This window comes from Prorops nasuta, unplaced genomic scaffold (assembly GCF_024137725.1).
Source record: "Prorops nasuta isolate Cenicafe-Biocafe unplaced genomic scaffold, Cenicafe_Pnas_1.2 PNAS00021, whole genome shotgun sequence".
Classification (NCBI taxonomy): domain Eukaryota; kingdom Metazoa; phylum Arthropoda; class Insecta; order Hymenoptera; family Bethylidae; genus Prorops; species Prorops nasuta.
Genome location: NW_027116818.1, coordinates 2,416,650 through 2,437,844, shown reverse-complemented (window position 1 = coordinate 2,437,844; position 21,195 = coordinate 2,416,650). Strand labels below are relative to the sequence as shown.

General features: G+C 36.6%; 2 protein-coding genes across 2 annotated transcripts in view; both read right to left on the bottom strand.

Annotated features, from left to right (window-relative positions):
* Positions 1-4,791, bottom strand: part of LOC136781129 (opioid-binding protein/cell adhesion molecule homolog) — a 128,359-nt gene extending 123,568 nt beyond the window's left edge. Inside the window, exon 1 of the mRNA XM_066739866.1 lies at positions 4,605-4,791. Coding sequence (XP_066595963.1) covers positions 4,605-4,755 — 151 coding nt within the window. The 5' untranslated portion in view covers positions 4,756-4,791. The remainder of the gene's footprint in view (positions 1-4,604) is intronic.
* Positions 4,792-12,710: 7,919 nt separating this feature from the next.
* Positions 12,711-14,195, bottom strand: LOC136781137 (uncharacterized). Its single transcript, XM_066739875.1, has 3 exons — positions 14,106-14,195; positions 12,982-13,320; positions 12,711-12,864 (listed from the first exon to the last, which is right to left on the bottom strand). Exons 1-3 carry the CDS (start codon positions 14,131-14,133, stop codon positions 12,830-12,832), a joined length of 402 nt encoding a protein of 133 aa, XP_066595972.1. The 5' UTR covers positions 14,134-14,195; the 3' UTR covers positions 12,711-12,829.
* Between the last annotated feature and the right edge of the window lie 7,000 nt (positions 14,196-21,195).

Genomic DNA, 21,195 nt, shown 5'->3' with positions numbered 1-21,195 from the left:
AAGATATTTTATAAGAAAAATATGTTTGAGAAAATTTCGTGCAACGATTAGTCGTAGATTTTTCTCTTCCACATAGATTCGAATGGGAGAGATGAAGAAAGACTAAGATTCAGTATAAAAGAGAAGGAAGCTGAATTTCTTGAGCTTGAATAGCACGCGATATTTAAACGCCTTTTCCCGTGCTAATATAACATTCGCGAATATACACCATGTAAAAATAAAGTAGCAGCCACTTTTGTTTACTATATATATGATAACTAAATCTCTTCCTTCCCTTTCTTTTTTACTATTATTCTTAATTTAACGCTTCGTTACACTCCCGATCAGAACTCTCTAGCGTGTAAGCTGACATCAATTATCCTGCTCGAACAGAGTTGATTAAACTTCTCAAATGTTCGAAATGCACGCGATATTTAAACGCTTCTTTCCACATGCCGATTGGACGATCCTCAATGCTACATGATTTGAAAGATCCAAGACTCGTTAACAATAACCTGCAACGACAATCATTCCTTCCCACCCCCCCCCCCCTCAGACTCTATAAAGTTGAACCATGTCATACATTTTTTTTACACTTGTCCCTGTCCAATTATATACCGGGTGGCCTTTCAACTACACGGCTAAACGTATAAGTTAGTATAATACGAATTATTCTAAAAAAGCATTTATTATAATATTTTTGAAGCTATAACCATTAATGAAGAAGTTATTAATTATTTAATTAAGGACTTCTCGATAGTCCGAAAAGAATTCTGACCAAATCTGGCCAATAGTTAAAGACACCAGATTGCTGTAACAATAAGAAGGTCGAATTAAACAAGTTTCGATCTTCGGTAAACTCTTCGTTAATAGCTAGATTTAAAAATAATCCTGGAACTTTCTTTATAATTATAATTATACTATCCAAATTTATGTACGATTAGGTTAATCGAGGTCACCTAATATAGCTCACATCTAACTCTCAGAAAGTTTTCTATTTCTGATTAAAAAATCTATATGAATAAAATTCGTTTAAGCATTATTAGGTAAGTTTACAATAGAGGCTGATATACTATGTACATTAATTTTGAGCGGGAATTAGACACGTATCGCTGCAATTAAACGGCAATTACAATTCGGGCTATAATTGTGAAAATTATATTATTAATCGAACACGCTTAGAATAATTGCGCTAGATTATTTCACGACGCCAGTGCTAGATAATTAACGTGAATAATAACGAAGTCAATTATTGGTCGAGAACATTGCGTAATTATACGAATTAAACGGTACTGAGTACACGCTTTCTCTCGGTGGTCAATTGTGCAGTTGAAAAGCAGGAAAGGTAAATAAATAAGTGGGAAGTAAAAAATGCCGCATACACAGAGGATAACGTTTCGAATTCCGAATTCAATTCGATGCACGAGGGCAAACTGAATGCTCGTCGTATACCGTTTCCTTCTTTCTCTATATACATCTTTACTATATGGCCTATAAAATAACACACATTCCACTTTCACATACTATATATTATAAACCGAGCGCGAACAACGCTTTTTCCACTTTAATATCTATATATATATATATATTTTAATATTACTTAAAAACTTTCTTCTCCCCTTTCACCCCGTACACCCCTCTTTTTGCAACCCTATATACGCACTCGCCATTAATATTAAACAACTGCAATTATTCTACTCGGAACTCTCCACAAGTTTATTATTGGTGAAAAAGACTGCTTTTCTTGAATTTCATTTTTTCACGTTATAAAATTCTATACGATAGAAGCACGCGACAGACAATTAACTTGCCAGAATTCTCAGAGTAGAAATAACATTCGTCCATATCCGTGTATACGTCAATCGTGGAATAATGCCAAAAGCTTCTTTGTCCTTTTATATTTAATCAATGAAATTGTCTTCCTGTCGTCAATGGATTACACGAGTTTTGATTTTTCACTGACGAAACTCTTAAAAAGTATTGATGGATAGACGTCAAGAGTTTTGAGATCACCCAAGTTTTATCGAAATATAATGAGAAGCATCGATCTTGGCTGTACATGTAACATTAATTGAATTCTTAGAAAGTTACTTCGATTGCACTGCTGGGTCGATTACACGTTCGATTTACCAACACATTGTTACAGATAGGTGGTCTGTCATACTACCATAAAACAATGCAGTAATTACAACTTTTACTCATTATCTATTCTGAAATATTTTATGTAATTTAATTTGTCTCTAAGAGAATTCTTGCAAACTTGCATCGATTGCACTGCAAGCTCGATTACACATTAAATATCAATATAATTTGATAAAATTCTGAAAAATTGTATTAAAGCTGAATTATCGACTTACTAGTTACTAATGTATAACTACAGATACGTGTTCTATCAACTACCATACAACATGATGCTACAATTATAATTTCTCATTATTTATTCCACCATGGTGTATGCAATATCCAATATCTTAACGCAGATAAAAAAAAGAAATACCAATAAATAACCAAATGTTATAAATAAACAAAAATAATAGGAACAATTTCGGTCGCAGTGCACAATACAGACCAAATTTTAGAAAAATAAAGAAAACTGTTGCATGTTGCTTTAGTTTTAAAGGTGTGTCTTAAAAGAAATTTCATGAATCGTGAAAGGAAAAGTTGGTGAAATATTTCGCTTTCTTGGGAGAGTTGATCAAACGCTTGTATTCATAGCGGAGTAAAAAAGGAGTAAAATTTATATCACTACATATATATAAGAATAAAAGTTGGTGATAAGGGAAGAAGGAAGTTTTCAGATGAAAAGCGAGAATCAATGGTTGGGTTTCATACGAGATTCTATTTTTCCTGAACGAAGACTCGACTAATATCCAAAGTTATTATTATAGCAGCATATCGTCGAAAGTCTGACGAGTTTTACGCTGCGAATACCGGAGGCTGATGAAAGCGGAAGAAGCTTTTTCCGGTTTTTCTTATTGGCCCCGGTACACGTTTGCTCCACTCTCGTGTCAGCAACTCAGAATTCAATCGTACACTGTTTACAGCTTATATGCTACGTTTAATCCTGTTTATATCGGCTACGGAACGAATTAGAAGTAAAGTGAAAGAGTGAAAAGTTGCGTCGTTTCTTCAGTTTAAACCAACGCGGCAAATACTTTTAAAAAGCTCGTCGCATTTATCTTATATCCGAGCGTCTAGTGTTATCATTTTTAATTATAGTATATTTAACTATATATATGTATATATATATATATATATATATATACACGAGATGCACGAGGTAAATTAATTTCTCTATTAATCTCCTCGTACAGCATTTAACGCGTAACAGTGTCCGTAATACGACTAGGCGCACGCGCAATGACGTATATAATAATAGAAGCGGTAAATTCAACACGATTGCACGAGAAACTCATTATATAATTATATGACAAGGGATTAAAGAGATAGTAGCATTTACAATGAAAAGAAAAAAGATTTGCTCTTCAATTCGTCATGACGAACAGCCAGTGAAAATGGAGAGAAAATAATGCAACGAGCAATTTTTGACCAACTGATTCGCCAACAATATGCAGCCGCAATCGAATATCGCGCGATGGATGCAGGCTGGCTCATCATGACCGAGAAAGAGGACGTTGAATTTTGTAAAAAAACACGTTCACCAACGAACGATGTTGCTAATATTGAATGTGTAGGTTGTTCGGAAATAAATTGACGCAAACGTTCATTTTTCTTGGTCCATCATTATTTAAGAAGAATAACTCGTATTTATGAGGAAAAGGATGATGATTGTTGTAGAAGACAAAGTTTGTTCTCCAATGCACGATTTTAAGAATATTTACTCTGTGGGTGATGATCACTGAATACAGGAAGAAACTTGTAATTATGAAGAAGAGAACAATGACTCTTTTAAAAGACAAAAAGCGTTCTCCAACGCACGATACTACAAATCGAGTTCTCCATCACACGATATTACAAATATTGAATCTGCAAATTTACCGACAAATGTCGACTTTTCTTGGTCGATAGCTGAATACAGGAAGAAACTTGTAATTACGAAGAAGAAGACAATGACCCTTTCAAAAGACGAAGCGTGTTCTCCAACGTTCGATATTACAGGAATTTTCAATCCGCGAATGAATCGTAAATGAACCAATAAATGTCGATTTGTTTTGGTTTATCACTAAAGAAACTCGCAATTCTAAAGAGGAAGACAATGAATCTCGTGGAGAACAAAGCGCGTTCTCCAACGCACGATACCACAAAAATCGAGTCAGAACTCGATTAATAAATTAACCGATCACCGTTCATTAATCCCAGCTGACCACTACATATATACAGGAAGAAATCCTTGCAAATACAAGCAAGAAGACAATGTATCCTGCAAAAAAAGTGCGTTCTCCACCGCACCACGTCGCGGACATTGAATCTCCTGGTTGGTTCTTAACTTAACCACCAAATATAAACTCGTCCCAGTCGTGTTCACTATGAATCTTTGAAGGACGAAGCCGGCAATTGTTACGGGACAATCCATAACAAAAGACATGGACAAACATGATGCATCCAGACCGAAATAACTCTACTAAACTGATGTAAGCTTCTTATTTCTGATCACTGTCACTCACCGATAAGGAGTTCCGTTTGAACGCCGATGAGGATGGAAGTCAGCACGAGGAGGGAGACAGTTTGGCTAGAGTTAAGGCTGCTGTTCGGGCTAATAAGGCTAATACAGGCTTTGGAGAGGCTAAGAAAGGTGCACGCACGTTTCTTCGCCATTTCGAAGTGGGAGAATCACGCGTCGTCTGAGCAGCGCTCGCCGCGTCGACGAGACTGAAGTCCGAGCGGGGTTCGACGTTCCATATAGTATCCTTCCTAACCACCACCACCACTATTTCCCAACCCTACTCCACTGGGCGAACCCCACCACAGTACACCCAGTCCCAACCCCCTCGTTACCCGTCCACGTTGCGACGCTGACGCGCTTGCTCTCTCGTATTCTCCTCTTCCTCCTCATCCCCCTCACCCTCTTTCATGCGACTTCTAGATCCGCACCGTGTAGATGTAGATCCAGATCCCTTTATACCTTCATGATTATGTCAAAATCAGCCAATTATATAGCGTACTACATCCACGCTATTGTAGTGCCAAAGTTTCTTTTAATTGAACTATATAGGATAGCATCGGAAATTTTTCACACAGAATTTTGCATCGCGGACTCTGTGTGTACGGGACATTGATGCGCTTGGCCTTTCAATTTTCACATTGGACGCTCGTCCTTTCCATTGTTGGGAACGAGCTTGATTCGACGGAACCCCATCGTTTTAAGCTTCTCCATTATTGTACCGACCGTATAACAACGCCGCAAAATGATTGACCTGTCAACCCCTGCTTGTCTCCACCCCGTCTTCACCCCTTTTACTTTCACCGCACACTCTCTCAACTATGCTATATATTGTTAGAGGCAAACTGAATCTTAAACTAGATCATATATAGTTATATGCTCTCTCTCTCTCTTTGTTGTGTACACTAGAAGAAATTGTTGTAAATTACAACAAAATTCGTAGGTTGTTTCGTTCTAAAGTCTGTCTTTTCTTGTAAATTTATATTTTTAATTTTACAATAAACTTGTGCAGACTTGACTCTTCGGGAGATATCAGGAGTAGGCGTTAAGAGAGTAAAAAGTAAAAACTTAAAAAAATAGTAAAAAAATTTATCATAGGGAAATGGGAATACGACATAAGCGTTTGCAATATAATTTCCGCTAACACTTTATGCGTTTAGTCGCGTTATTAACATCCATTCACCAATACTAAAAGCAACCATTACTTTTTACCCGTGTAACATTTAACCCCCTCTCTCCTATACACTGTGCTTTTGCAGTGCAATGTAAATTCACAACGACAGCCACGGGTTGCAAAGTTGCCCAGGGTGTTTCTTGTAATTTCACCAAAGCATTTTGCAGTTTACGTATAATAACGATCCTCAAGCTGGATTTATTCGCAACTTTCAATCCGTAAAATTCGATCATTCCTATATAAATACAGATTCAAAGTTTAGATATATTTTAAATCGCCTATTCGATGCCAAAGAAACGTTTCGATGAATTTTACAAAAGGAGACATACAGACGAAGCTACATTTAGCCCGTTACGTATAGGGACCAGTGACAATCGAACGATATGTCGATAATGATCGACACGAAAGATTTCAATTAAGTGGAACAAATCGAATTCATTTCTAAAACTCTTCTTTTTCAGTCTAGTCTATTTCTGTTCGATTTTAGAAAATCAGATATAGAAATCGTGTATCGAAATTTTTCTAAGACTTTGAACAAATTCATTTTAATTATGTCAATGGCTGCTAGGAATCTGGAAAATTTTAACGTTTAAAAAAAAGGGGGAGGGGGAACATAAGAAAAAGAGAATAAGCGAAATTCCCAGACAAGTTGGTGTTCATCGACAATGCCCAGCCAATTCCGATTTCCAGCGGTCTACCCTATTGTTACGGGCTATTAAACTTTTAGAGTTTGGGCAAAACTCGGTACTCGCCGTCACCGCTGTTTTCAGTCGGTTTTCTCCCCCTTACCCTCCCCCGCCTCCTTCTCTCTCATTCTGCAGTGGACGTGCGAGCTACCGCGGGCTAACGAGAAAAATTCTTATTACGCTTCTTGGCAGAATGCAAGCGATACCAAGCTTCCATTACTGTAACACTCCACTATTACGCTCTGCCAACAATTCTGTCCGTATTTTTCTCTCTTGTCCGCGCTGTTACCCACCATACGAATGAACACTTCCCGCGGACACTTCTGCCCCTCCTTACGACAAAAATACTCCTGCCACCGAATACAACAGAGCCAACTTCCCTTTTACGACAACTCGATGTGATATATTTACTCGATATTGAATCCTTTGGTAGACTACAATTGTTGTAAATATCGCTGGTAATCCGTATAGGCTAGACTGGAAATAGCGGGTCCACTTTTTTTTTCAAAGGAATATATTTATTTATTTATTATTCATATTGCGATAAAATTAAGGTTGAAAGAAAGGCATATTTTTCTACGTTGGTGTAATTAGGTATCGTTGATATATATTTAAGAAATAAATGAGAATGGTTGTAATTAAGGATAGGACGTAGTGGTCCAACGTGATATACAGGCGGAGCATTTTTACTCTACTAATATATAAGAATAAGTTTAGGAGTAAAGAAGCTTTTGAAATACAGAAAGAAATCTATATATTTTTTAACAATATTCACAAGTTAATCAATATAAGCAGAATTCAATGATTGATAATAGTTTGGATAATAATGAACATTATATGCTTCGAGTTATATATTATTCCATTATAAATAAGGGATAAGTTGAGACATGATTCAAAATTTGGCTCACAACTTATTGAATTTTAGCCAGTTGCTTACTACCACGTCTCTACAAGTAATATAATAAGACTGGGCTCTATGGTGTGAGTTTAGAGACCGCTGTTAGCTTGAAAGACGTAAAATCGTGTTTATGTATCTATTTACGGCAGCCAAACATTAAACCTAAAATTGTTTTGAACGAAGTATATACTTTATATCTCCATAATGCATAGAAATTATATATTCCATTGAAAATAATGTTATATCCAATATCTCGTTACCTTAATTACATTTCCAAAAAAGGTAATGTCCAACTTACCATTAAGACTAACAAAACCTGGTCTATCTTACTGATGAACGATCCATCTTTATTTACGAAAAGTTAACAATAAAAACTATTGAGTTTCATCATGTGAATTTATTCCAATTTAGGGCATTACTTCTCTTTGCTCCGTGTATATTTATAAAAAGTGAATAAGTAATTACACCTGAAAAGCACAATGCTTGAAATATCGAGATCAAAATAACTGCCCCGTATAATTCATCGCGCAAACAGCATGCTATTTCTGTCTATATACTATATAATTACACTTCTCTAATTTTAATTTATTTTTCCATGGATTGAAAGTTGGAGAATAAATCGAAATACAGTGACTCCATGAGAACACAAAGAATCGAGCGAATTAGATCAATCCTCTGAGTTGCAAGATGGAAATTAAATAATAATTTAACAAGTAGACGTGGTTTCAACACTTATAAAAAACGATATTCACGTTTCTAAAATTTAAATTTATTTTTCTGTGAATTGAGAGTGAGAGAATGAATGGAGATATAGTGACCATAATGGGAACACGAGAGATGGAGCGAATTAGGAGGGTCCTCTGTGTCACAAGATGAAAAGATAGTGGGTAATCTGGCAAGCAGACGTCATTTCTGCACATTAACGCGTGTATAAAAAGAACAAGAAGGTCCCGTGGAACAAGGCAGCCAACAGTCGTCGTTCGCACGACAAGTAATTTCAGTGTATACCTGCAAATCTCCCCCCGATCCACCAGCGGCACTTATCCACCCTCTTTATGACCGATCCGAGTTTATTTCGTTCATGGAAAAGCAACATTAGCGTTAAATTCACAGTCCCGTGGTCATCTGGCGATCCAAAAACATCAACGCCCGCTCCTTTATTGCTGATTTATTGCTGATCCCGCGACATCGTAACGAACGAAACAAGCACCGGGTCTAGCCTGATCGACGAGCGTCCAAATGCAAAAGCCAGCCTTATCTTATCGGCCTCCTTATCGAATCCCCGAATTTTACGATACGCTCATCGACCATTCCTTTATTTATTATCACACGCGTTATCATTATTATTCCAAGCATCGTTATATAATGACACCCTATACAGTTAGAACGTAAAATTTCCTATATTCCTGTGCAATCCTATAAGGGACGTCACACAGGATTGTTTTAAAAGATTTTCAACCAGAGTAACGTTGATAATTGAATTTTGGTTAAATCTGTTCTGTGAGAAAGGGTGAAAGGGCAGCAAGGTTGCGTTGCATCGGGGCTGGAAAGGAAGAATGAAAAGTTACAGATGAGACACGAGACTAGAGTTGGTGGAAGGTTGAATAATCTTGCGGCATCAGTTAGGAACGATTCGCGGCAGAGAGTTGGTATAGCAGTGGTAGTTAGTCGACACGGCAAGCCAGACAAATGATCCCACTCCCTTTAAGGGAAAGACGCGGTTCGGCAAATGCGACATTTGAGTCGTGTAAGTAAGAATAAGCGACGAAGCCAGTCAAGTTGAGTACTGGCCCTATTCGTTCAAATCCTTCCAAACAATGCGACCGAGAAGCACAGTTGGCTCGCGTAGGATTCAACTGTGCTGTGCACTCTTGCATCTCTGTAGTTCTTCAGGGTAAGCGTGCTAGCGAATCGAAGAGCATCAAGAAAGGCAAACGTATACGTGTACATACTTATCGACGCGTTTCCTTTATGCATGTACAGGGTGTACCACTCAAAATGGCCCAGGGCGCACGAGTAAAAAAAATTCTGTCCATATAACTTTGTTGAAAGTATCAATTGTTTTCCCAACGCCTCTTTGAAGCTCCTCCCTACTCTGCATTTTCATTCTGAGAGGCGTTGAGCAAAAAATTGATACTCGTCGCAGTAACGGAGATGAGCATTTTTTAGGATAGTGTCGTGGATCATTTTAAACGATGCACCCTGTGTACCGGGTGATCTGGACCACTTAACTCTTACCAAAGTATTCCGCAATTACAGGAAAAAGGGAGAAATGTTTGGGATTAAAATTTTGGAGGTCGCAGAACTGCGTTTGACGAGACCATAATTGTGACCTTGATTTGCATTGTTAAGGTCACGCAAAGGTTATCCATTTTTTTAAAAGCTACTACTTTTTTGTATATTCTATGTGGCGCGATCTTCGCGTAATCACAACTCGGTTCAAGGTCGTACAGTTGTATCGCTAAATACAGTTCCGAGAGTGTCGTAAATTTTCTTTAATAATAGCAAACATTTGTTTTCTCTCGCGTTCTGTTTGTAATAAAGATCGATCGAGTTGAGACACCCGGTATATTTATTCTCGAGTTTCGGATCTCCTATTCTTATGCCAGCTGTAGAACTATCCAAGGATATTTGAACCTGCGTATTCTTGCAAGATTCCTCAAAGACAGTCCTATGGAAATTCGTCAATCCTTTTCCAACCTACCTAATACATCCATGCGTGATTTCAAGTAAGAATTCTATTGAATTCTATCCTCCCTTGTCTATATATATACTTTTATTGGCTTTCCCTCTACATGAAACTATCTCTGTATAGCTGTACCCTTTGACGGTATATCCCTAGCATAGAACTCACTCTGTACCGTTTTCCCTCGATGTGTCAATTTCTAAAGTAGAATCTTTTTTTCGCACCACCCGTTACACTCCACGCTTTTCCTTCTCGCATTATTCTCACGAGATATCAAAACTTTTCAACATATTTCACTTCAATTATCTCACTCTCGAATCATAGGCATACACCATACATATAGCACACATTTAATCGTAATCAAGCGGATTGTAAATTAGTCGAATGAGCACGGACCGAGCATGGGTAATGAAGAAACTGGCGAATCAACTTCTGGGAAGAAAATGTCTTATCCAGGTAATAACATCGTTTCCTCGCAAACACAACGTGCAATGCTTTCGTGTTCTTCAACAACCAGTTCGTGCTGGCTCTCCAGAAATTCCAGCAAAGTTTAATAGTTCTGTATTTTAGTATGCGTTATCGACTACCGTCTTACGGCTATAATGCTGCGGATCATTACGAGCACCGATTTGCTCTGGTAATTCTTCTCCCTTGGCTACGCTGGAACTCGTATTAAGGGACTTAGTCCATCATGTACACAAAATTATTAAATTAAAGCTTCGTTAAACGTAAATCGAGCGATAGCAGGATTAAGAAGACTTAAGAGAAAATTGTATTACCGGCCCCAATAGCCCAAATATATACTAAGGACAACCTGAGAACGGTCCGAGGATGTCCACACGTTCAGCGGACATGCTCGGGATGTCCTGTGAACATCGTGTGTTTTCAGTGGACACTGTAGATCGAAGCCGCGTTCTAAAAATTTTGCGTTATTTTTCCAACTTTTTAAGCTTCTCCGATGCGTAGCGATTTAATGTTTTAAGGAAAATTAATCTTGGGACGCGCACGGTTCTGATAAAAACGACAACGGAATATCGAACCGTTGTTCCTAAAACATTACGTCATAGTGTATCAAAAGAATTCTCTAATATTTAAAATCATTTTTTAGGGATCGTCGTATTTTTTTAACTTTGTTCATCAGGTGTAGCGTACCTTAACAGCAGTTATTGAAATATTTAACAAAATTGATTGTCATATGTTATGCTATATCTAAAAAGATTATCAATAATTTAAAAACATAAAAATGGAATAAATATTTTTATGCAAAAAATGATACATTTCACCAGAATGACCATAGTTCTGTCAAGTCACGTAAGTAATTAATAGAACATCAACGAGAAGAAACAACATTAAGAACATTTCCTGAGGAGACTGGCGAATATATATAGCTACTAATTATAGCAGTGGAGTGTTTATGGGACAGCAAAAAATTAAACCCAGTGACGTCCTCTGTTTCCTCCGCCCGTTTCTTCTCGTTAAGCTTCCGCAACATTCCTTCGATAAACTTCCACAGGTTATAACTCTTTAACCTTTTTTTTTAGTAGAATCAAACCGAGCCCCAGTATAATCAGCATAATTGCATTCTCTTGATTTTACTTGGTCGTTCGCACACTCCAGCTTTAACCAAAGTTCATGTTGCGTTAATTGACAAGATTTCAACGTTAATTAGAGAACCTAGCTTTACCTTGAAATTTCAACGAATGCACAGTACAATCAAAAGCTAACGAGAAAAGAAGTAAGAAAAGTGCGAAATAAGAGAATTCGTTGTACTGGAGGGTAATGTACATGAATTCCCTAGATACGATTCTTATTTACAGAGGTTTTAAAATGCACGCTTAAAATTTTTCTTTTCCCCATTAAAGGTAAGAAAATAAAGAGCAATCGATTAAATTTTACGATCTATACGACACTGTAAAATTGTTTTCGCTAATACGTCGTTAATAATTAAATATGCTAGTTTACATTATAATTATTATTCTATTGGATATTAATTTTTAGAAGATCGCTATGACGATGTATGATGTTGTACCTAGACTGCCTAGGCACATGTAAACATATCTATCATAGTTTGAGCCTGAGTGCCAGAAGTCATTTGAATGGTTACTACGAACTATTATAATTTTTAACAAACCAAGTATGGTTGAAGAGTTAAAAAATTCATAATTTAAACTCATTGTTTTCGATATTTATTATTTAAATATTATTAAAAAATACGTGTGCATTTAAGAGCCCTTAGAGCTCTGCGTTACATATTTTATTCCTGCTACCTTTGCCCTTACGTTCCTAATTAGTAGACACGACAATACTGGATTCTTATTACGTTAAAAAAATTTTTTAAAGTTTCCACTCATTATTATTACAAATTAAATAAGCTGCTCTGTATTTTATCACATATTTAAATTTCTTCAGACCCTTTGACTTGCAAAACGAGTTAATTTAAATGTTTTAATTCCATTGGAACACAAACTGATACTTAATTAATTAGTTAATTTCTCTGATCTTTTGAACAGGCAACTCTAATTCTCCTTTGAAAAGTCGAGATCAGTGAGGGACGATAGGACACGGAACGGAGTAATCACTGAATGAGAGGGGGAACGGTTTGCAAAGTTTAAATTATTGCTCGGTATCATTAGGATAGGAAAATGATATAAATAAGCTAACTGTAATTCTGTATATCGACTGTATTATCATTTACGCACTGGGGTTAAAGTTTATCGAATCCAACCGATATTGGATTCAATTGATATACAATCCTTCCTTATGAATAATCCATTTGTGGAGATTATCATTCGCACGAGCCATCCCGCAGCTTGTAGTAATCTGGAAAATTGGTACAAAATCTCTTTTGAGATAACAATAATATACACAGAGCTATACAGCTGGATTCGAGCTTGGATTAATTTGTTTAAAATCGTTCTATGCACGCAGCTTACTCACTCGATCTGTACAATTGTACGATGGGTTTTTTACTCGTCCCTTTTTCTCCCCCCTTCTCCTCCTCCTTCACCGCTATTTTCGAGAGTCGATAATGCGAGCAACGGTTGTAACAGTTCATGTGACACTCGTTGCGAAATGTTTTATCACCGGAATCCCGATCTCTGGCGCAGATGGGCGACTTTGCAGGATCCTCCTGTGAAGTATACGTGACCGACGATTTGCCTTCTTCCAGGCCGATCACCCTCTTCTCCCCCTCGCAATAATCCTTGCATTCGCACAGAATCACTTCCGCCTTGCTGGTTACACTCCACAACAATGGCAAAAGAACCACGAGGTAAACTGGAACGTGAATTAAATTATATTTTCTATATGCATTTTTGAATTTTACACTATTCGCCCCTCCCCCTTTCCCTCTCACTCGCTCATCACATTCTCGCCTTTACTCCGGACCCTCTCAACTTGTTTTAACTCTCAATCGCTCGTACCATTCCCCTTCGTTGCTTCGCTCCCCCTCGAAGTGCTTGAAAATTCGCACAGATTCACCCCCCCCCCCCCCTCCTCTACCGGTTACACTCCACAATGTAAAAGAACCACGAGGTAAACTGGAAGGTAAATTAAAATAACCTTTTTTCTATACATTTATGATTTCGCCAACTCTCGCAGACCTTGGATCTTTAACTTCTTTTCTCTATATCACCCCTCCCCCTACTCCTCACCCTGGTCTCGTTCTATCTGCCCCTATGCACGCTTTATTCATTTGTACCTCCAACGACTGAATATTTCATGCACTTATTGTACTCTCATTTCAAATGCCTTTTTCCTCCTTACAAGCACTCGCTATCAGAAATTTTACATTTATTCGACCGCGCATTACGTATGCTGCGCGCATTGTGAGCTATGCGATTGCATTACTTCAATATACTATTATTTCTTTATTTGCCCATTTCACAGTTAAATTTCAATCTTACCGCAAGAATGAACAATTTTATCTATTATTTTTTCACAGTGCATTCAAACCTTGTTCCTTCTTCGTATATTATATGCGGGGAATAACGAGAAAGTCGAAATTTTATTTACACAGTTCGTAATTATTTTTTTTTAATTTTATCACAAAAAATACGTACGTAATACAGGTCGTATTTGGTAATTCATTGTTAACAGTGTTAACGCGTGTCAGGAGCAACTTGCCACTGTCCGAGCTAAGTTTATCATCGTACTGTAGGTTAGATTATTTCTATCTTGTAGATTTATAAGGAAGTTTGATATAGTGTTTCGTAATTTGAGACTAGCCAATCAAGCTAGAAGCATAATATAACAAATCGCATATACGGTCTTTTCCTAACAGCGGAGCATAGGAGATTCGTGTTAGTTGACTATAGCACTCGGAATGATGGAATCTGAGAGCGCTGATTGGTCAACGTTGCGTAGTACCAACATATAATAGGCCGTTACCAATAGTTGGATAAGAAAAATGAGATTCATCCGCCATTTTGGTGTGGAGAAATGTTTACATGCTGATCGTAGCAGAAAGAGGTGTAAAATGGAGAAAAGTCAAATGTTATCGTTACTAAAGTAAAAATTGAATGCTTTGAATGAAAATGAAGATTATTCGTACTTTCCATTCATTATTTTCAATTTTTACTTTAGTAACCTTACCATTTGACATTTCTCCATTTTACACCTCTTTCTGCTAGGATTAGCATGTAAACATTTCTCCACACCAAAATGGCGGATGAATCTCATTTTTCGTATCCAACTATTGGTAACGGCCATTCTCTTATCGATAAGGGACCAAATATGGGCAAAACGAGGTCACGATCAGCTGTTAATGTTTAACGAATGGTAAATATAAATATTTATATAGAGGCATTGAGAATGTTAGAAAAAATCGAAAGAATTACTAAAACAAAAGTTATTCATAAGAGTTAATTGTAAATTTCACGCGAGTCTCGCTACTATTATATATTTATTATACGTTGGTGTGTTGGCTTGGCACAACGAATGAATATTAGCCGGAACTGAATGATAATAATTTAATACGCGAGAGATACGTGGAATACACCATATATATATATTACGTTAACGCGTTTGCACCATTTCTAAATAGACGCATCGCTTATTAATAATGCATAAGGAAAAATGGGAATGCGTTGATGATATTGCATATCAGAGAGCTGCTGCATGCAGCTATAGGAAAACTGAAGAGGCGCGAAACACACGAATACAATACTGTTACAGGCCAGAACGTATCGCAGAAATTTACAAATAGAAACTGACCTTTATCGTTTTTTATCGTCACCTACTATATACAGGGTGTCCAGAGTAACAAAGATTTTTCAGGCACTTCTGATAATTTGATAAAAAAATGTTTCCGATAAAAATTTGTCGACTTCAAGGGGGATATAGAATGGTGATATTCGTTTGACCTAGAAGCATCATTTGATGGATATAAGACTAGGTCGCCTTGAGTTTTTTAAATGTAACACACTATATATTATTGCATTTATAAAAAACTCAAGGTAACCTTCGTATAGGCATACAATAACATTTAGTGTGGGATGTGTATATAATATATATTATACAGGACGTACCACTCAAGATGCACCAAAACTTGGAAGTTGGACGTTAGAAGCAGGTTTACAATGTATTCACCTAATTTGTCCCAGAACGAGGATTAAGAATTTATTTATTCTCTTAAATATAAGAGATATCATTCTTTTACACAAAACCTTTCTGAAAGTTTTGTTTATACAGATCCAAAAGGATTTTATGCAAAATTTAGTGATATCTTTATAGTTACAAAGATAAATGAATTTTTACGTCCAGGCTCTGGGGAGAATTAAGTTAAGAACCCTATATACTGCCTTCAGGCGAATGTATAATATAATGTCTTATTAATGCTCATAAATGACACACTTTAATGAAGGAATCAAGCTGCATAATAAAAAGTGTTATACAGTCCGAAAAATGAGCTCTGCTGCCTATAAAACGATTTCTAACGCTCCTATACAGAAAACGTATATATATATATATATATATATATATAGTTAGTTGAGAATATATTCCAACGAAAATAGAGCGTGAACACAGTTACGTTAGCTTTGAAATAATATACATAGATAAATTCGGAATTCGAGAATCGAGTTCTTGGTAGGTAATCTTTTAAGTACGAAGGATTCTTCGCTGCCACCTATAATGTATCTTTCAGCTTTATCCATTCAACAATAGAAACCTCCGGACAGTTGGCAATTATATAATACACTGACTTATGAACTAATTTACATTTTATCCAACCGGCTATTGTCCAAGGTTATTGTTAGTCAAGGAATTACAGAACTTACTTCTGCACTGACAAACTTTAAACGCTACCGGCAATTTGTATAATATTTCGTATAGCTCTTGAATTTTCACATACACCACGCGTTCAGAAAACTGCAGCAATTTTCTCGCAATCAACTAAATGAATTAATCAGTTACGGTGTTGCCAATTAGCCAGAGAATTCTTATATTCTCGGCAAATAAAAAACGCAAATTCATTACGAAGATCGCTTATTTGCATATTAGCGTTTCTGGCTAAAAATGCTCATACAGGGTGTACCACTGAATGCACAGTGAAGGATGATCGTAAGAAGAATTTACTTATCTCTGTAACAATGTAATAAGTGATTATACAATAAATTGGTCACATACAATACTTCAACATTCTTATATTTCTATGCAAATTATCGAATGAAATAATAAATGCATAATGTCCTCTAGGAAACTCTTGAAATATACAATAAAAAGAAAAGTTTCTATTTAATAAAAAACTCAAATAAGCTTGACTGAAAAACGTTATAAAAATCATTTTTTTCTAAATTACATTTTGCTTTATACGAAATGTCGTAGAATTATTCCTAATGAAATTTTCTTGTGCATCTTCAGCCAATTTTGAGATTTCATCTGAACACTTAAAAGCACAAACACCCTGTACAGTAGATATACTATATTTTGATTGAGTGTAAACATACCACATGCTGCAATCTCTCCTATAGCAATTAAACGAACGAAGCAAAATTGTCGAAAAATCCTTAATTAAAAAGCTCAGCGGGATCAGAATAAAATTAAAGCTATATATGGAGATTTCAAGTAGTCAAACGGAATATCGAGGAAACAGGTGTGAACGATGCTGAAATGAATAAAAAATATAATTAAAAGAGCTAATTATGGTATAGACACACAAGTAAATCGATACAATCCTAAATAAGAATTTCTGGTTAATGAAGAACTTGATTATTCACGTGCAACTCCATACACACACACACACACCCATAAAGGAGTGGATTTGTATATGTATAGGCACGTTATACTCTACTCCATTTTATACTCTTCGCCATATCTGTATGTAGCAATCCTGTGCCTGTTATTTTTGTCATCCAATCCAATCCATATTGGTATTTCCCATCCCTTGAATTTGCAGCCACGTGTGCACCGGACTCTCCCATATATGTATGCGTGTTGCATCTAGAAGCGCGTCGCTAGTGTGTTACCTCCCAACGATTGACTCTCTGCTTTCGATCAAAACTGTCCTGCCGAAACGAGGAAGGCAAAAAATACAAAGGAATTGAATAAACAAAATTTATAATACTCGATGAAAGCCATTTTTCGCATCGCTCCCGATATGAAGCTCGTTTGGTTTTAAACAAAAGGTCGATGCGCGAGTGGCAATTTATTTCATTAAAGGACAATCGATATAGTTCGGTGCTGTGTTATAAAGATGGATGGTATTTATCGCGCGCGCGTCGAATGGCATAGAGTCTATTAAATTAAACCGTATATTTTTATTTTAAGAAAATTTAGCATCCAACTCGAAACCTCATCGATTCTATTTGGACGTGTGGCTAAGCGTGCGATTCGTGAAACCTCATCGTTCATTATAGATATATTGAAATTAACAGACTAATATTTTAAGATCCGCACTTGAAAGAGGACAGTGTCCAGAAAAAGTAGAACAGGATTGCAAGCTTATATGTGGGGCTTCAGCCTTGCACCACGTGACCACTCACGTTTTTCCCCTTTTCATTGGCTCTTTTTATATCAATGGTCCGCGCGCGAGCCTGTCCATATCCAGAGGGGTCAACTCTTTGCCGCAGGAAAAATAATAAGTAACGAAAATCAAATACGTTTGCAAAATCGTACACACTAGTCTATGTACTATTATGCTCTTTTGCAAATATTCCACTGACACGTATTCAAATATCCTACGTGGGTAAACATTCGTCTGCAGTATACACTCGTGATCTGAATTTCGTAGTACGCGAATATCGCGCACATATATAATACGGGAAAACTGATTAACACTGAAAATATATTAGTGTTCGCTAATTGCAAATGTTTCGACATTACGGTTTTATCGCGCGAGTTCAAGTAGAATAACCCTAAAGGGATACAAGAGAGAATATAGTCAGACCGGAGCAACGCGAAAAGTTGACATTTCTTTAAATTAAATTTATTCGACCGAAAGCAATTAACAGAGTTTTTGTCGCAATGCTTTGTATAAAACAAGGTCAGAAGTATATAGTATATATATATATATAGCGAGTGGCAATTGAGTTGCTTAATTTATAAGAGCTTTTTTATCATTTTTCGTGTGAATGGACGATTTAGCGATTCCCTTGAGCACGAGACCTTCGCAAAGGCGTGGAGCTATGAATGAAACCTGCACGTGTGTCGATCCATAGTGGGCTCAACACGTGTTACATCGTGCTGCATATATAGTATATTAATGTATGGGCGGTAATGTGTGCTCCGATATCGAGCAGAATGTGTTTACACTCTTATTATACAATTTTGTTATTATTATTAAAAAGCGTGCAACTCTTCTTTGAACCAGTTTAACCTTTAACCACGTTTATATCTACTAATTTATTATTATCTTAACCACACGTGGTCTGTCATACTATACTATAAAATGATATCGTAATTAAAATTTTTTTCATTATTTATTCTGAAATATTTTATATATAACATAGTGTATCTTCCAGCAAACTTTCAAAATTAAAAAAAAGTGTCGCTAAAAAATCAAGGAAATATCAGTAAATTTGGTCCAGTAGGGTCTGGCAGGTCACCACGTTGGTACCTAAAGGTTAATAACCCGGAGCTTCGGTAAAAGTATATTCGGTGTCTTGCCAGCCTCTATAACTTGCTTTTACTACTTGCTGTGGGACTCCATCGAGTATCCCTCGGTATCCTAGCTGGTACATACCCAAACTCGTGCATCAGCAATCTTTCAAGCCACAAACGCACACAGGAACACCCATGCGCGCGCATGCACAGTCATGAATATTCACAGGTAAAAATATAAATAGCCAACCACTACCGTGGGCTTTATTCACTAGGGGTGTAGTAGTAAAGTATTAGTTGGCTCAGCCAGCCGATTTATAAGGAAACGCTCATGTACCACACGACACGTGGTGCACCAAAGTTGTCGAGAGAAAGAGGAAGAGAGAGAGAGAGAGCAGAAAATTTAATGGGGCTACCCCCCTAGTAGCTCAAAGAAATAAGCCCCACTGAGAAATTTAATTAATCCAACGCTCGAAGAAAGCTGAGAGATAAAAGTCATTTTATTGCTCGAGCCTTTTCCCGATAACTACGAGGCTTTATTAGTAATTGTCGAGTTAATCTCTAATGGAATGCCTGCTCTTGCGTGAAATACAGGTGAGGCGTGTAGTATGAAAAGGAATGCCAAACTTAAAACATTACTTCTGTGTCTTTAATCTTTGAGTCGCCAAAGTTTCCTAAGATTTAGTGCCTACAAAAATGTTGAGAATTCATACAATTTCTTCCATTCGAATTCAATAAAATTAAGATTATAACTACAGAGTCTTATGCGAGAATTTCCAGTGATCTAAAAACCAACCCTTCGAAGCACAACATGGTACCTACGTTGCAAACTCGATTTATTAAATTCTTTGATTTTAATTAATAACTTTATTAACGCATTCGAATCGTTCTTCGTATAATTCTCTCATAACGACAAAGGAACAGAGAAAAACAGTCGAAACGACATAAATATTTATAGCACACCTATTATAAATAAATAAACTCGAGAAACGAGAATTTTGTCAAAAAAAAAAAAAAAGTTTCAAAGGGTTAATCAGAGAAACGCGCGACGTGCAAATGACCAAACATTAATTCGTAATGAGGCTACAAATTCTTTTCAAAGTTTTCCCATTAATCGTGCTCTCTCAGCGAGAGATATCTGTTTTCAACGCTCTCTCGTCCGTATTTCTGTTTGTAAGCTAGGAGAGTAGTTGCTTGCGGCAGCTTGCTATTAAACGATGACATTAGACCCTCGGCAGATTTCCAGGCAAAAATCTCTGCTGAAAATCGACTAAAAAGTAGGTAAAACGGTAGAAGGGTACCGCGAGCTTGGAGCTCGATGCTGGTTGGTTCCTCAGGTTCGCTTACGTTACCACATGAGCTATAACTGTTTGGCAGCTTGCGGCTCTGCTTTTGGATGCTCAGCCCTTCAGCAATCTCCCTATAACCAACCTCCATAGTAATTCTTCTGAGTATTTTTCTTCAATATCGTCAAGCAACGTTCACCACTACCATGTATAAAGTATAACTGTATACTTTTCTTACCTACCACAACTGCTGCTGTAACGTCCGATAACTTAAGAATATCAGTCGTATTTCCTCGTAACCTATATATAGTAAATTTCCCAATAATCTGATTTTTTCCTCCTGTGTATACACTATGCACCTCTTCGTGGCTGTATTAAAAATAAAATGTCTTCTTTTATTAATAATAATGTTAAAAATAAAATATGTCAATGCTCAAGGATATTTGTCCTACTTCTTCGTGTTAAATTTCTCACATATTTGATTTATGATTTTATATATGCACTATAATATGCGCCTTTTAAGTGGGGCTTTTTAACGTACAAATATATCTCTCTTTAATTAATAATAATGTTAAAAATACAAAGCTTTGCTATATTATTTATTAATTCTAAGATCCTCTTTTCTACATGTTAAGTTATTTTTAAAACCTATCGAATACGTTAACTCTGCTATTATTGGACGATATCACTTAAGTATGAAAAAGTGTAGTGTAACTAGAATATACAATATATATAGAAAATTAATAATTTGCATTCAGAGCAACTGCCCTGGTTTGAATAATCGGTCCTCATCCATAAATTATTTATCTACGTTTACAGAGAGTAC